General features: G+C 40.3%; 1 protein-coding gene across 1 annotated transcript; it reads right to left on the bottom strand.

The window, feature by feature from the left end:
- Positions 1-3,725: 3,725 nt before the first annotated feature.
- Positions 3,726-17,321, bottom strand: LOC116334114 (leukemia inhibitory factor receptor-like). Its single transcript, XM_039614407.1, has 17 exons — positions 17,025-17,321; positions 13,594-13,745; positions 13,352-13,502; positions 12,997-13,260; positions 12,757-12,883; positions 9,567-9,703; positions 9,340-9,485; positions 9,087-9,240; positions 8,940-9,001; positions 8,434-8,656; positions 7,210-7,389; positions 7,028-7,129; positions 6,790-6,948; positions 5,695-5,823; positions 5,500-5,593; positions 5,352-5,409; positions 3,726-4,985 (listed from the first exon to the last, which is right to left on the bottom strand). Exons 1-17 carry the CDS (start codon positions 17,086-17,088, stop codon positions 4,515-4,517), a joined length of 2,673 nt encoding a protein of 890 aa, XP_039470341.1. The 5' UTR covers positions 17,089-17,321; the 3' UTR covers positions 3,726-4,514.

The raw sequence follows: 17,321 nt of genomic DNA, 5'->3' as shown, positions 1-17,321 counted from the left end.
CCCTAAAGGCACATATGTGGTGGTGGTAGCATCATCCAGTGTTTGCTGCCAGTGGTCCTGAACATTGATAAAGTGGATGAAATAACGTATGAGGAGCCTTCACCTCAAAAGTGAAGTTAAAGGTTAGACAGGATTGTATTTTCCAACAGGACAATGACCCTAAACACAATCAAAACTGTTTTTCTAATGGATACGGCAGACTGACATTAAGCTTCTGGAATGGCCTTCCCAGAGCCCGGACTTCAACGCTATTGAAAATTTGTGGACTACTCTAAACAGCTGGGTCCATGCCAATAAACCAATCAGTTTACACCCTCTCTCTCAACTCCTCCAATCCTGCCAAGAACGGTGGTGAAATACCGAGCCAGAATTATGCCAGAAGACTGTTGATGGCTACAAGAAGTGCCTCATTGAGGTCTGAGTTGCTAAGAGACATAAAACCAAATATTAGGGGGGGTAGGCATTTATTTGAGCCTCAACAATGCAGGGATGTTGCTGTGACTTATAAAATTCCTGCTTTTTTCTGCTCTTTTCTTTTTTCCTTTTTTTTGTTCTTTAAGGCAGGTCAAAAACGTTTGCAATTGTAGGCTAGATCACTAGAAATTATTAGCTAATTTTAGCTTTCGGAGTCATTGGTCTGGTGGCATATCTCTAATTGCCCTGCCAAAGAGCAGATGTACATTGTTATTTTTGTTTGTTAGAGATTTCCATTCCTCTGTAGGGTTAAACTGGGCTACAGTGCTTGGCCTGTCACAGCAGAACAAAATCATAGCGGTGATAGGAATTATGGCAGGTCCTTCCAGAATCCAGAGGGTGGTGGTTGGAAGGTAAGATTAAGAATTGGATGGAGCACTGAGCAGCCTGGGTTGCACAAAGGAGTCTGCAAAACGGAGTGAGAGATGAGCAGTGCGATTTAAAGTATGTTGAGTGGAGGCTGATTTGCTTGAAGAAGGCGGGGAGAAAGATGATTAGAGGAGAGCAATGATGTCAGCATGGAGTTTTACAGTGTAGGGAAGTGGAAGTGATGCAAAGAATAGACCAGCAGCCAAACAATATAAAAGCACTTGCATACTTTGCACTCCTGCCATGTAATTTGTGAAAGCTCAGTGTCATCACTAATGAAGTGCTGACTAGTGTTCACTATGCAAACATCTACACAGCAGGTCACCGTCTTCCTTTTGCTTTACTATTTCTCACAACCCAGCACTCTTTGAAGGTAACCAAACACAATCAAAGCATCACATAAAACACTTTTCCTTGTTTTATTGGTTGACAGCATTGAATCAAAGGTAATTTTGTGGTTCTTAAAAACGCAGATCAACAGAAAAGACCTCTTAGCAGCTACATGAAAGTTTCTGTAGTGATGACAGAGTGACTCAGACACACCAGTAATAAAATAAAAGTGCAACCAGCTTGCGTAGACTTTGGAGTTAGCTCTGCAGAGATTTATTTAGATCAATCATAATTGATTTTTTCTCTGCAGAGAGTAAATCGAGCTTTAGAAATACATTTTCTTTATTCACAGTGTTGGCTTTAAACTGTCCAAAACCCCAGAACAGTTAACAGCAAACAAACCTTTAGTGTTCTAGAAATCAGGCATTACCCCCCGAGTGACTGGCGAGAGGTTGCTGGAGGTCACAAATCCAGACTGACGACAGATGTCGCCTGTAGTTTGCATGAAAGACGCAGACATGTCTGATAACTTCAGGCTACGTCCACACTAGCCCCGATAGATTTGAAAACGGCGTTTTCGTCTGAAAACGCTCCGCGTCCACACTATCGTTTTCAGTCGTTTTCACAGAGTTGTGCGTCCACATTGAAGCGGCCGAAAACGCTTACGTTCCAGTACTGCGCATACGTGAAACGCAAGAAGATTCGGCCTGCCTCATCTGTCTGCCGCTTATTTACTTCCCGGCTCTTTGTTGCGGCAAAATGTTGAGGAAAAGCACCGAGTTTTTTTAAATGGACTAACAATGAGGTGGAGTTGTTGCTGGGAGTAACACAAAAGTACAAAGTTGCAAAAGTGAGTGAGAATTAAAGAATTTGAAGAAAAGCTCTCTGGAGCATGTACAGACTGATATTAATCTTTAATAGGGCTGTCAAAATTGAGAGCAAACAAAACATCTGCTGTATAATGCCCTCTGCTATCTTTGTTTAATTGGTCACATGACTGCATCACATGCCTAACATGCGTCATTGTTTTCGCTGTCCACACTGCGACGCGAAAGCACCGTCTTCAAATGTATGTGTTTTTCCTTCGGGGAAAACGCCGTCTCAGTGTGGACGGGAGGCCAAAACGGAGAGAAAACAATTAGTGTGGACATAGCCTCAGTCAGAGATAGAGAAAGATGGTGATGTTCATGGTAAGTGTAAGTGTTAGGTCTGCGCATGCAGGCCCCGCTGGTTCAGAGACTTATCACCCGTGAACAAAGCAAGACAAACAGAGTTCAACTGGTTTTTAACTTGCGCACAAGGGAAGCCTGGTTGGAATCAGGCTCTTGGAGCTGAAAGCTCCTCCACCTGTTCCCAGCCAACTCCAAAGAACCAGTATTCCCTGCAGCCTTTATTCAGTGAACACGCACCACCCATTGTAAAACCCATATGGTCATAAAAGGTTAAAACACTGTGTGCGTGTGCATACATGTGCGAGCACGTGTGTATGTGTGTCTGTGTGTGTGACTTCCTGGTTACAACCGTTTTAACAACATCCCTGGTCATAAAAAGTGTCATCTCCCCCCACCCCTGTATACGGTTTAACCCCTTTAACGGTCCACCATATACAAGCATAGGTGAGCTCTTAAATGGCAGGGAGCAAACATCCTTTACCAGATAAGGAAACCAGAACCTTTAGATGGAATGTGCCTGCAGTTAAACACTATAGCTATAACCTCCCCCACCATCTTACATGGTAAATGGCCTGCATTTGTATAGCACTTTACTCAGTCCCTAAGGACCCCAAAGCGCTTTACACTACATTCAGTCATTCACCCATTGGCAATGGCAAGCTACGTTGTAGCCACAGCCACCCTGGGGCGCACTGACAGAGGCGAGGCTGCCGGACACTGGCGCCACCGGGCCCTCTGACCACCACCAGTAGGCAAACATGGGGCTAGTATCTTGCCCAAGGATATTTGGCATGCAGCCAGGAGGCAGCCTGGGATCGAACCACCGACCTTCTGATTAGTGGCTGACCTGCTCTGCCACCTGAGCTACAGCCACCCCACACCCTACATGTGGGGGAGGAGAACAGAAGAATATCTAAACATGCAGTTTAAGGCAAGGTTTACAAGTTTAAGCACAACAATGACAACTTTGATCAAAATCACCCTAACAGTAAGGTTACATCAAGGGTAGCAGAGAATTAAATTTAAGGCGACAATGCTGATTAGTTTTAACTTTAATAGTATAAAACTGTAAGGAGTGTGAAATCTGTCACAATCAGCTGTTTATGATGAATTCAGTCTGATAGAAACACAACGAGCAGCAGCACAGCTCAGCTAATCCCACTCTGTACATAAAATCTACTGGAGTTTATGATGTAGATTATTTTGGCTCTTTTTTGAGTCTTTGAGTCGATACACCTGCTGAATCTCACGTTACCCCTGAATGTGATCACTTCTCTTTTAGGTGTGAAGGAAAGTTACCATTTAAAAAAAATTCCTTTGCTTGAGTTTACTACATTCATTAGAATAAGTTGAAATAAAGATTGCATTTCCTTGTATGTTTTTATTGTTATACAGTATTAAAATGACACAAGGTTCAGTAAACTTGACGACAACAAAACAAAAAAACAAACAAAACAAAAAAACTCTAACTGGTAGAAATGTTCTCCGAAGCTACGTTTTACTTCTGATTTTGCACCTAAACAAGTTGAAGAATTGTTGTTAATATGGACCTTTTACCGCTTGGCAACATATATGTGCTGCTTTGGCCTTTAAAGAGGTACACATGCTTACCTTGAAGTCCACTAATTAACCCTAGGGAGGACTTTCCTGTAGGAGTTTTACTGTTCTGCTGTTTCTGAGAACATTCGTTTCTTCTGTACTGACAAAGTGGTGACGCATCCACATGTGCCTGGCATGCAGTATCTTTCTATGGATCCCAGAGCTGTGTTAGTTGGAACAGTGTTTCAGCTGTATCTTTTTCATTCTTAAAATATGTGGTAATGGTGGCTCACAATTACCTGAAAGCCTGAAGCCAAACAGATTACTCACTATTAGAAAGCTTGTTTATGACTATAATTATCACTTCTATAGAGATTCATACATGCGTGATATATAGTGATCATACCCAGCATCCACCAGGTTAGAGCTGGGCAGTGAGTCTGAGACTTTATTGAAAGGAAACATCTTTTACATTTAAAATGATGCCTGTTTAGCGTGTGACTAAAGCAAAACCCAACCCTAACCCTGGTTGGCTCAATGATGAACTGGTGGATGATGGATGAACTATACAGCAGTTAGCAATGCCTGAAGTACTCACATAAGTTTTAAATGTGTTCACACATGCAGCAGCTACTTGGACGTCTTCTGTGGCAACAAAATGTAAGTGGACGAATATGAAAGAGGACTGTCTGGCACGTCCTCAGGCTGAGTTGCGGTAAAGGTCTCTTCAGGACTCTGAGGCTGGTATCTGCTATCAATTATAAGCATCCCCTCCTGGATCTCAGGATGTGATTGTGACTGCTGGTCTTCACCCTGCACTATCAGGTTATATGAAGGGTTAGGAAATACATCATTTCCTGGAAAAAATGGAACGCCTGGCCGAAATGTGAGGCCTGTAGTGGGTAAAGTAAGGCATGGCTCGAGTTTTTTCATAGGCTTATTATAGTAACCTTTGGGAGTCTGAGAGAAGGTAAAAGAATGCATGTAGTCCTGGCCAACAACAGGCTGTGGTGCACTAAAATAATCGTGCAGCTCAGGAACATCCAAGACCTCGCTGTAGTGACTCTGATCAAAGTGAAGATGACAAATGGTATGTTCATCCTGAAAAACAGAGTAAATGACCTCACATTCACAAGAAAGACATCGATCCATATCGATTATGATAATGAAACAAATAAATAATTAATTAGTACAATAGAAGGATGTATAGATGTAGTATTAGTCAGCCAAACACTCCTTGAATGGCTCCAGAAGTGAGTCAGTAAAAGAGTTTTAATTTGCTTGTTTATCACAAAAAACTTTAGAAATAAATTTGGTGGTATTAAAAAAAAAAAAAAAAAAAAAAAAAAGAACTTTTACTGATGCAAACATTTTAACTTGAGTTAAAGTCATGTTTGGCACCAGAAACTAATTGGTTAGGTATTGTTAAGTGCCCCATCAAAGTTATCCTTTAATGTGACAACTTACTGTTAGCCACTCAGTCAGCACTGGCTTCGGGATTGGAGGACAGACTTTGTGCTTGATGCTGTTGGGTTAAAAAATGAATATAAATAAATGGGGAAAAAAATGAGAAAAAAGAGAGAGATTACACTGAAAATAAATGTGCATTGCTTACCATGCCCAGTGTCTGTAGCAGATGATTATGCTGACAGACACAATAAGAAAAACTGCTCCCAGGGATATCAAGGTCAGCATTATCAAGTTATAAGCTAGTGAAAACAATGAATCACATCGAGTAAATCAAAGAAAATGACAAATGTTGACAGTCTTACTAAAGAAAATAGTCCATATGGGAAAATAATTAACCTACCCGGGGGATTCAAGATGACAATGATGGATGTATTACCACAAAGTCCAACTGCTGTTGATGCTGTCACTGTCAAGGTGTACGTACTGATGTTCAGGTTCTTTGCAGTGAGGCTGGTGGCTTCAGGATCATCTAAATCAACACAGCGTGACCGCCATTATTACAACATAAATACATGTTTATGATCATTGGGCAACGCTGGAGACTAACTTTATTTATCTCAGTCACAAGCTAATCTTTATGTGTGAAGAAACAAAACTAGGACTTTGATATCAGTAGAGAAAATTAATAGTGTGATTAAGTGTGTCAATCAATTCCAATCAATTTGTAAACGACGCATCGGCAACATGTTCAGGTTACTATAAAGGGTGCAAAAAATGGTGTCTAAGAATTTGGATATTTTGGGGGTGATTTGTGTGAAGAATGTTGTGGTCTGCAATCATTTCAAACATAATTTTTTAGTGAATTTTTGCAATCATGTGTAGCCTAAATCTACAAGCTGAGACCAACAAAAAGGAGGCTTGTTTTGTTTTCTTTTTAGACTACCACAAGGGGGCATTATATCCATTTGTTAATTCTTGTGTTATTAAATGGTAAATGGCCTGTATTTGTATAGCGCTTTACTAGTCCCAAAGGACCCCAAAGCGCTTTACACATCCAGTCATTCACCCATTCACACACACACACATTCACATACTGGTGATGGCAAGCTACATTGTAGCCACAGCTGCCCTGGGGCGCACTGACAGAGGTGAGGCTGCCGGACACTGGCGCCACCGGGCTCTCCGACCATCACCAGTAGGCAACGGGTGAAGTGTCTTGCCCAAGGACACAACGACCGAGACTGTCCAAGCCAGGGCTTGAACCGGCAACCTTCCAATTACAAGGCGAACTCCCAATCTTGAGCCACGATCGCCCCAAATTAGCCATTTCCTGATCCAAATACTGGAAGAGGAAGGTCATCATATGCCAGGAGGTAAACACTAACAATGGATTAAACTTCAGCTAACAGAGCATCTATGAAAAAGTGCTGATCCTATGCTTAATGTCCACACTGAAATCTTAGCCGGCCTGAGTGAGTATGCCTTCATACTGTACCTGTGCTCACGTTAAAAACATCCCCGCTCTTGTCCTGGTAGTAGAGAATATATCCATGGATGGAAGCTGTCTGCTTTTCCAGAGGTATGGGCTCCCAGGATACCTCAACAGCCGAGTCTTCCTGTTTGTTTTTCAGTTTAAACAGCTCGCCTTCTATTTCTGGAAAGATGTGACATGCATAAAATACACTGCTGATTGAACCATCACATTTTGTAAGAAATCACTGAATCAGTCTTACTGGTCTCTCTGACGTAGCCCTCTCTTCTCTGTAGTAGCACCGGAGCTCTCTCTGTGCAGGCGTATATGGACAGCAGGTATCTCCGACCATCCTCAAAGTTCTCTGGAATAACAAAAGGAGCTGTGCTGAAACAGATGCAAATATGATCTGCAACAGTTTTGTAGGCAAAGATGAGGACGTACTTGAAAAAACTGTGGTAAGAGTTCTGTTGGGAGGCACTTTCATCCACTCAAAGGTGCAATTACCGAAGACTGGACACCAGTCCACTATGTAGCCACAGCTGGCGTTAGGACTAACAGGCCAGGACAGGAAGAAGCTACCATTGCTGCCACTGATCCAGGAGGTCTTCACCTCGGATTTATCTGAAAAATGAGACTCGTTAAAAAACAGTTTTACCCATGACTCTACATGAAAAATGAGCATAGCAACTTTGAGATCATCCATTGTTTTTATGACCTGACTGAAGCAGAGTGTCGCACTCTAAGGACTCTTAGACTCTCAAACAAGGAGAAGCCCCCTTATGGGCATTAGAAAGAATGAAGTGCAGGTTTAGGGCATTTGGCTTCCCTTTTAAGATGAGGCCACAATTTCTATACTCTTCATGAATCACTATTTGTATACTTATAATATATCACATCATTTGAGCAGGAAAATTAATTTTTAAAATTCTGCATTTGTAAGTAAGTAAGTAAGTAAAATTTTATTTATATAGCACATTTCTAGATAAAAGATCACAAAGTGCTTCACAAGGTATAAAACAGAAGCAGTCCAAAGTTAACAAAATGCAATTCTAAAAAGATGTGTTTTTAGCTGTTTTTTTTAAAAGTAATCAATGAGTCTGCAGATCTTAAGTTCTGAGGAAGAGAGTTCCACAGTCTGGCGGCCATAGTGGCAAAAGCTCTATCACCCTTGGTTTTCAGCCTAGTATGCTGAATAACAAGTAGGCCCTGATCACAAGACCTCAGGGACCTACTAGGGACATAGGGCTGTAACAGTTCAATGATATATGCTGGTGCTTGTCCTTGAAGAGCTTTAAATGTCAGAACCAGTATCTTAAAATGGACTCTGAATTCAATGGGGAGCCAGTGCAGCTGTATAAGCAACGGTGTCACATGAGAGTACTTAGATGTTCTTGTCAGAAGCCTTGCTGCAGCATTTTGGACAATCTGCAGACGCTCCAGGGAGTTTTTGTTTAGACATGTAAACAGTGAATTACAGTAGTCCAATCGTGATGAAATGAATGCATGAATAACAATCTCCAGTTCAGTATGAGATACTATGGGGCTCAGTTTAGAAAACCCTTTGCTTACAGGCATCTGCACAGATTAGATAAAATCAAACCTCTTCCCCAAATGGAAATCAAAATGAGCTTATCTGTAATGTGTGGTGCTCTGTTAGCTTCATACCTAGATTGAGGCGGGGGATGATGATGGTCGATGGGGATGAGCTGCCGTTTATGTTTCTAGCCGTGATGGTGACCATGTACTCCTCACTGGGGTCCAGCGTGAGTGTAAGCCTGTGATTGCTTCTGGACACGTTGGTTTGGTTTGGTTGATTTTTCTCTTTGGTCTTTGCCCAGGACACTTTGTAGTCAAAGATTTCTCCATGGCTCTGATTGGTCAGTGGCACCTGTGGAGAAGTAACATCAAGACCTGAAATGGTAACAGTGTCCTCTGAAACATCACTTTCTAACTGTATAAGTTGTTGCACTGATATTTTTTCAAATAGATTTATTAAAAGATATTTTTTCCACATAAGTTTATTAATATTTAGTATTGCTTTTCAGACTAGCTGTAAGTAAAAGTGTATTTGTAATTCCACTGGTGACCACTTGAGACTGGCTACCAAAGTGAGTCAGTTTCCAGACTTAGTGACTTAAAAAAACACTTTGTAAAAGGCAACTTGGACTCACCTTCCAGGAGATTACAGTCTGGTCTTCCTTCACCTTCATCCACACGTCAAGAGCATCTGGAACTGTGGTGCAACCAGACAAACAACATCTGTTATATTCTCGAATTTTTTAAGTCTTTTCTCCTAAAAAAACCCCCCAAATACTTACCATCACCCTTTGTGCGGATTTTGACACTTTTGCTCCAGTCACCCCATTTCCAGAAATGCTGTGCTGTTCCACATCGAACCCTCACGTCATAGTCCCAGTGTGGTATCAGGTCCTTGATAACTGCAGCTGTTAGGCCAACTCCAAAGTTTTTAGTCTGGAAAACCCGCAAGGATAAGAATTATGTTAGCTGACTTCAGTGAAGACTTTTACTTTGAAAAGCCAATATGTAAACTTTCTTTTTTAAACTACTCACTTTGGTATTAGAGTCTCCATCGCTGACATCTACTTGGCATGTGAGGTTGAGATTACTGTACTTCTGCACAGTCCAGCTCCATTTCAGACTGATGTTTCTGGGGTTCACAGTTGAAGCTGCCACTTTTTCTGGAGCAACCATGTGCACTAAAACAAAAGATCACAACAATCAGCTGATCTTAAGGATTAAAAATAGTCATTTTTCCCTCATTTTTTCCAAACCTTTACCTCTTTTGGTCAGGTCCGCCTTGTCATGGAGCTCAAGCTTTCCCAGAGGATTAGTAACTGTTAAGGTCCAGTTCCTCTCAGCAGCATCCACCTCCACTTTTTGGAAGCATTTGCCCAAATGTCCACTGATGCATGGGCTAAAATGTAAAAATATACATTGCTTAAATATTAACAATAACACAGAAGCACAAACATACAAAACAATATAAAATCAGGAATGGGGGAAAACAGTTTTTCACAAGTCTACTTAGCTGAAAGCAGTGCTGTTGTAGACCATTCCTATCAAGGTTAGCCGAAGTGCCAAAAATTGCATTTTTGGTCCTAGAAGTAATTCAGGCCCCAAAAAAGTGCAAGTTAACACATCAAGTTAAAGCTACTGTCAGCTATTCCCTTTTCACAAGGGGTTACCAGAGCATGTACCCCTGTGTTTTGATTTGGAAGGCTTTTATACTGGATGCCTTTCAAACTGCATCTGAAAAGGTACTGCACTGCAGTGGTTTGTATCATATCTATCTAATAGACTCCAATTTGTACATGTAAATGGAGAGTCCTCTTCACCCACTAAGGTCAATTACGGTGTTCCACAGGGTTCAGTGCTAGGACCAGTTCTATTTACATTATACATGCTTCCCCTAGGCAGCATCATTAGAAGACATAGCATAAATTTTCACTGCTATGCAGATGACACGCAGCTCTATCTATCCATGAAGCCAGGTAACACACACCAATTAGTTAAACTGCAGCAATGCCTTAAAGACATAAAGACCTGGATGGCCGCTAACTTTCTGCTTCTTAATTCAGATAAAACTGAGGTTATTGTACTCGGCCCTGAAAATCTTAGAAATATGGTATCTAACCAGATTCTTACTCTGGATGGCATTACCTTGGCCTCCAGTAATGCTGTGAGGAACCTTGGAGTCATTTTTGACCAGGATATATCCTTCAACGCACATATTAAACAAATATGTAAGACTGCTTTCTTCCATTTGCGCAACATCTCTAAAATTAGAAATATCCTGTCTCAGAGTGATGCTGAAAAACTAGTTCATGCATTTATTACTTCCAGGTTGGACTACTGTAATTCTTTATTATCAGGATGTCCTAAAAACTCGCTGAAAAGTCTTCAGCTAATCCAAAATGCTGCAGCAAGAGTGCTGACAGGGACTAGAAAGAGAGAGCATATTTCTCCTGTTTTGGCTTCCCTCATTGGCTTCCTGTTAAATCCAGAATTGAATTCAAAATCCTGCTCCTCACATACAAGGTCTTAAATAATCAGGCCCCATCTTATCTTAATGACCTTGTAGTACCATATCACCCTATTAGAGCACTTCGCTCTTGCACTGCAGGCCTACTTGTTGTTCCTAGAGTATTTAAAAGTAGAATGGGAGGCAGAGCCTTCAGTTTTCAGGCCCCTCTTCTGTGGAACCAGCTTCCAGTTTGGATTCGGGAGACAGACACTATCTCTACTTTCAAGATTAGGCTTAAAACTTTCCTTTTGCTAAAGCATATAGTTAGGGCTGGACCAGGTGACCCTGAATCCTCCCTTAGTTATGCTGCAATAGGCGTGAGGCTGCCGGGGATTCCCATGATGCATTGAGTTTTTCCTTTCCAGTCACCTTTCTCACTCACTATGTGTTAATAGACCTCTCTGCATCGAATCATATCTGTTATTAATCTCTGTCTCTCTTCCACAGCATGTCTTTCATCCTGTTTTCCTTCTTTCGCTCCAACCGGTCGCAGCAGATGGCCCCGCCCCTCGCTGAGCCTGGTTCTGCCGGAGGTTTCTTCCTGTTAAAAGGGAGTTTTTCCTTCCCACTGTCGCCAAAGTGCTTGCTCATAGGGGGTCATATGATTGTTGGGTTTTTCTCTGTATTTATTATTGTGCTATCTACTGTACAATATAAAGCGCCTTGAGGCGACTTCTGTTGTGATTTGGCGCTATATAAATAAAATTGAATTGAATTGAATTGAAAAAAGGGAATTTGTATCTCTTGCTGAAATCAAACCAGTGGCCTTTACACTATTTTAAAAACCTGGCCTAAAGTTTTCAGAAATGACCTGTGGAACTGAATCTTTGGCTCATCTTCATTTGTTGATGTATAAATGCATTATTGCTGTTTCAATTTATTATTATTTTTTAAATTACAACTCACATTAAAAATGATTTTATCCAGAGAAGAAAATAAAAGCCTTTTGGGTGCATTTGACCATCATGTTGACAAAGGCTTATGTCAAACCATCTCCAAAATACGTCAAATTATCTGTTTTATTATTGATTCACCTTTAATCTAAACACCAACTGCATACTGTAAGTTTGGGGACTCTGATACAACAACATAAAACATTTTAATAGATGAAGTGTGTATTACAGTCATGTAATGACCTTTGTTGCTTAACTGCGTAACAGGCTTGTTAGATAATTTGAAACAAATTATAGAAATTAAACAAAGTCAAAAATGAAAAATGAAAAACCACTAAAGGCAGGTAGGTATCATTCAGATCTACAGATGAGATTAACACAAAAGAGGCTGGCACCTCGAGATTTATAATTTTTACAGTTTCTACTCTTCTGTATGTATGTTACTAACAAGCTTCAAAAAATGTTTCAGGATCAAGATTATAACAGTGTGCAGTTCTTAAATTATTAATTTTTATTTTAAAGAATCCTGATAGGTGTCTGATTTTCTTTGTGAATATTAATCACAGTGAGAATAAGGAAGAAATGCTTTAAAACACACACACACACACACACACACACACACACACACACACACACACACACACACACACACACACACACACACACACACACACACACACACACACACACACACACACACACACTGTGAAGTCATCAACTATGCTGCCATTCCAGTTTTAGAAAGACCATCCTCCCACACTCAGACGTCTGGACTCTGTAGTGAACTTTCCAAGTATGAACTATGGGTACTTGATGTCAAGGAATGCCAGGGATGTGCCCCCCCGCCCCGTTTATATTTCAGTGCTTTCAAGGTTTAAATTTAGCAGTGAGCCATGATCTTCCGACCTCTGCTACAATTGAACAGGGGTTCCTAATAAAGTGCCGAGTGAATCAGTGAATCCTTTGAAGTTGTCAGATTACGTTTTATTTACTTGTTTATAAGTAAACAAGTAAATTGCTTCCATAGTGAACCCTGTGGTTGTATTATACCTTCCATGAAGCTGGTATTTTCTTCTCACTATGTCAAGTTCCTCCATTTTCCTTCCTACATTCCAAAAACAATCGACAGATTCCAGATCCCGGGTTTCACACTGAAGATCACTGTCGCCAGGGGGGTCTAAATTTATTTCAAATACCAAGAAAAAACCATAAGAACCAGCAATCTGTATTTAGAAGATAAATTTGAAAGAAAAAAAAAAACATCGTCTCAACCTGCTGCTTCATACTTACAGCCAGCGTGAAAACTGGCTCCACTGTTCTCTCCTTTGGTTGTTTCACATATTACATCACTCCAGTTTTCTGATTGTTTTTCCAGGTGAACAGTCAGGGCATGCACATGTTCACTGATCTTTTTTTCGATGCCTTTATACCCATTTACATACATTCTCCTGAAACTTTTTCCTTCTGGCACAATGCAGCAGAATGTGGCTCTGCTGCCTACTTCAAGTATTTTGTCCTTTGGGAAAACTGATATTTCTGCTGGGCTTTGCATCCCTGCCAAACAACAACAATGAAGCATAATAAGCAAGACTGTAAAATGTGTAAGAATTATGAAAATATAAAATGATTTGAATTCAATATTAACCAGGTAGTGTCTTCTGCAACCATGGGCTTGATTGGTTGTTGTATTGGGACCTGAGCCGGACTGAATGGCGAGCACACTGCGATGGTAAATGGGAAGTCCATTTCCAGGAATGAGTAGATCCTATCTGTGCAGGTGTCACAACAACTTCACCCTACAACATTATCATAAACAAATTAGAGCAACAGTTCTTTGTTTGGAGGCTACAGAAGTGAAGATTATAGTTACCCATAATAATCTCTTACACTGTGTACAGGTTTGTCTGCAGTGAGAACCTGCAGCTCGTACACGAGCCCACCTCGTATCACAGAGCAAGAAGGGTCATCTTCCCACTTTAACAGGAGTGTCTGATCGTTGTGGGCAAGAGTTACATTCTGAGGTCCACAACGCAACACACCTAAAGGAGAAATTCCATGGTTAAAGTGGAACACTGAACAATTTTTGAGCTTAAAAATGTAATTGTTGGGCTATTTGAACAGCAGTCAGTGAGGACACAGGATAGTGGTGCCAATAGCGTTACACTATTCTCAGTACTGATGTTTTGTTAAAGCCTCTGGTTTCTAGTGATGTCACCTTTAGTGCTGTTGCCTTTATCAGTGGCAATCCACTTCTTCGATCTGATACTATTAGTCATTTCCAGATCAAAACACTCCTTAAACTCATAAAATAAAACAAACACTGAGCCACCACTGAGAGTTAAAAACCATTGTGGCTTTTCTCCTGGGTGCTACAATAAAGTTTAACACCCTTAAAAAATTACTGTACTGTATACAGTCCTTGTATTCCCTGAAACAATATTTGCTCTTCTGTGAACCTGTATAGAACTGGATCTAGTATTTGAATCTGCAGCTACTTTTTTTTTTTTTTTTACACTTTTTCTCTCAGATCAATCTTCTGATTTAACTTGACAAGACTGCTCAAAGACATTTTATATCTATTAAAGGACTGTACCACAGATCTTTATGGCAGGGTAATTAAACTACTACTTAAAAAGCAGTCACTTGACCCAGCTAATTATTATAGGCCATTTTCTTCTACAGAAATTCTTGAAAAAGGTTGTTAAACAGCTAATAGTTTATCTGCAAAGGAATGGTTCATATGAAGAGTTTCAGGCAGGATTTAGAATTCATCACAGTGCAGAAGCTGCTAGGCTACTGCTGACTGTAACATTTTATTACAGGGATTAGAACATGCTGTAGGTATTACAGGTACTGCACTGCAGTGGTTTGAATCTTATCTATTTAACAGACTCCAGTTTGTTCACGTAAATGGAGAGTCCTCTTTACACACTAAGGTTAATTATGGAGTTCCACAGGGTTCAGTGCTAGGACAAATTCTGTTTACATTATACATGCTTCCCTTAGGCAATATCATCAGAAGGCATAGCATACATTTTCACTGCAACTCTATCTATCCATGAAGCCAGATAACACACATCAATTAGTTAAACTGCATGAATGTCTTAAATACATAAAGACCTGGAAGGCCGCTAACTTTCTGCTTCTAAATTCAGATAAAGCTGAGGTTATTGTTCTCAGCCCTAAAAATCTTAGAAATATGGGATCTAACCAGATGCTTGATCTGGATGGCATTACTTTGGCCTCCAGTAACATTGTGAGGAACGTTGGAGTTGTTTTTAACCAGGATATGTTTTGCAATGTGCATAATATAACACAAATATAACTAATATGTGGGACTGCTTTATTCAATTAAGGTGATATCCCTAAAAATAGAAATATCCTGTCTCAGAGTGACGCTGAAAAGCTAGTTCATGCATTAATTACTTCCAGGCTGGACTACTGTAATTCATTATTATCAGGATGTCCTAAAACTCCCTGAAAAGCCTTCAATTAATCCAAAATGCTGCAGCAAGAGTGCTGACAGGGACTAGAAAGAGAGAGCAGATTTCTCCTGTTTTGGCTTCCCTTCATTGGCTTCCTGTTAAATCCAGAAGTGAATTCAAAATCCTGCTCCTCACATAAAAGGTCTTAAATAATCAGGCCCCATCTTATCTTAATGAGCTTATAGTACCATATCACCCCATTAAAGCACTTCAGGCTTACTTGTGGTTTCTAGAGTATGGGATGGGAGGGAGAGCCTTCAGTTTTCAGGACCCTCTTCTGTGGAACCAGCTTCCAATTTGGATTCAGGAGGAAAACACGATCTCTACTTTTAAGATTAGGCTTAAAACTTTCTTTTTTGCTAAAGCATATATTTATGGCTGGATCAAGTGACCCTGAATCCTCCCTTAGTTATGCTGCAATAGACGTAGGCTGCTGGGGATTCCCATGATGCATTGAGTGTTTCATCTATAGTCACTATGTGTTTATACACCACTGTGCATTAAATGCAGTACTTATTAATCTGTAGCTCTCTTCCATAGAATATGTTTGTCCTGTCTTTCTGCCCTAACCTCCAAAGGTTCGGGTCATTTGCCTTGTTCTGTCAGAGGTTTCATCCTGTTAAAAGGGAGTTTTTTCTTTCCAGCGTCACCAAGTGCTTGTTCATGGGGGAATTGGATTGGATTGGACTGAACTGAATTGAACTGAATATGTGTCTTTGTGGATTATCAATACACACTGATAACCTTCTTGTCCAAATGTGATCACGTCTGGTTTCAGCATGAACATGGTGATGGCCAAAATGCCAGAGTACAAAACTTGCTCTTATAGATTACATGGTGGCTCCATCAAACTTGTATCTGTGTCAGCTTGTTATGTGCTCAATGAAGTAGATTGACCTTAAGTAAATATAAACATCTCTTAACTCTTAATAGGCGAAGCAATCTGACATAGCAATGTAGAGTTTAAGTTTTCTGGTTCTGTGTCAAACATCCATTCCTGTGCATCTTTTTGTTTTTGTTTTTAAATTCTTTGTGGGAGGAACTCAGAGGGCACAGGAAGTGTAAAAGTGGGCAATGACAGCTCTGCCCTATTACTGCACTTAAGACGTTATGCAAGAGAAGATGGGGAATTAGCATCTGATTGCCTGCATTAAGTGTGAGGATAAAAAGCAAGATAAAAAGAAAAGCCACAATGCAATTATGTGATGTTGTATAATCAATACAGCTAACTGATTCTCATGATAGCAGCACAGTGTTAAGATGATGTGTAACTGGACACAGAGCAAGTCATATTATTTCTAAAACATTTTCATTAATAATTCTCCAAAATCCAGCTACAGCACAAACAAGGTCAAGAAGTTCACACAAACTAGTGAAAGTAATGCCTAAAAGACACCTCGGCTTTGTTCTTCAGCGCAGTGATGCTTGTTTAGTGCAAACTGTGCATGATATCGATAACACTATTACTCAAAGCCAACCAATTTTCTTTGGCATTCCTGTGACCAGTGATGAGGAAAATAATATAATTTACACACACCTACAAAAATAGTTAAAGACAACACTTATAACACCTGCTTATAATCAAATAATCTCAAATCACTCAATGAACGAGATGATGTAGACAGACTTCAAAGTCCCTGAAAATGAGTTGCACCTCCACTGTTGCATGCTGATGTAAATTAAGCTTGCTGATGTGACCAGTAAAAAAAGACTCCACATAAAAATGATCTTGTATGCACAGGCAGCTGAAATCAATATTTCTTGACTTTATTAAACATATCAGATACCTTTCATACCTGTAGATTATCACAGGTCAGATGACGACATACTCACCGTTTTCTTGTCCATCTTGTGTACTTTTTCCGAAGAGTGACAGCAGCAACAACCATGCAATCATTATCGTAATAATCCTGATAATCCTCTTGTGTAGAACTGTTTATTTCTTGACAGAAAAAACTGTCATGAATCAAGCTGAATTGTTGTGATAGCTGTGGCAATAAACATCAGCTCGCAGGTGGTATAAAAACAGATTTCTGAGGCTTCTTTTATAGAAGCAAAAGCATTTACACAAGGAAGTTCGGGTTCTGTTTGAAGACTCCAAGGGCAAATCAAACAGCAGACAAATGTCAC

This window comes from Oreochromis aureus, linkage group 7 (genome assembly GCF_013358895.1).
Source record: "Oreochromis aureus strain Israel breed Guangdong linkage group 7, ZZ_aureus, whole genome shotgun sequence".
In the NCBI taxonomy this organism is placed as follows: Eukaryota; Metazoa; Chordata; class Actinopteri; order Cichliformes; family Cichlidae; genus Oreochromis; species Oreochromis aureus.
Note: the sequence above shows the minus strand (reverse complement) of the source record. Positions and strands in the feature narration are given on the sequence as shown.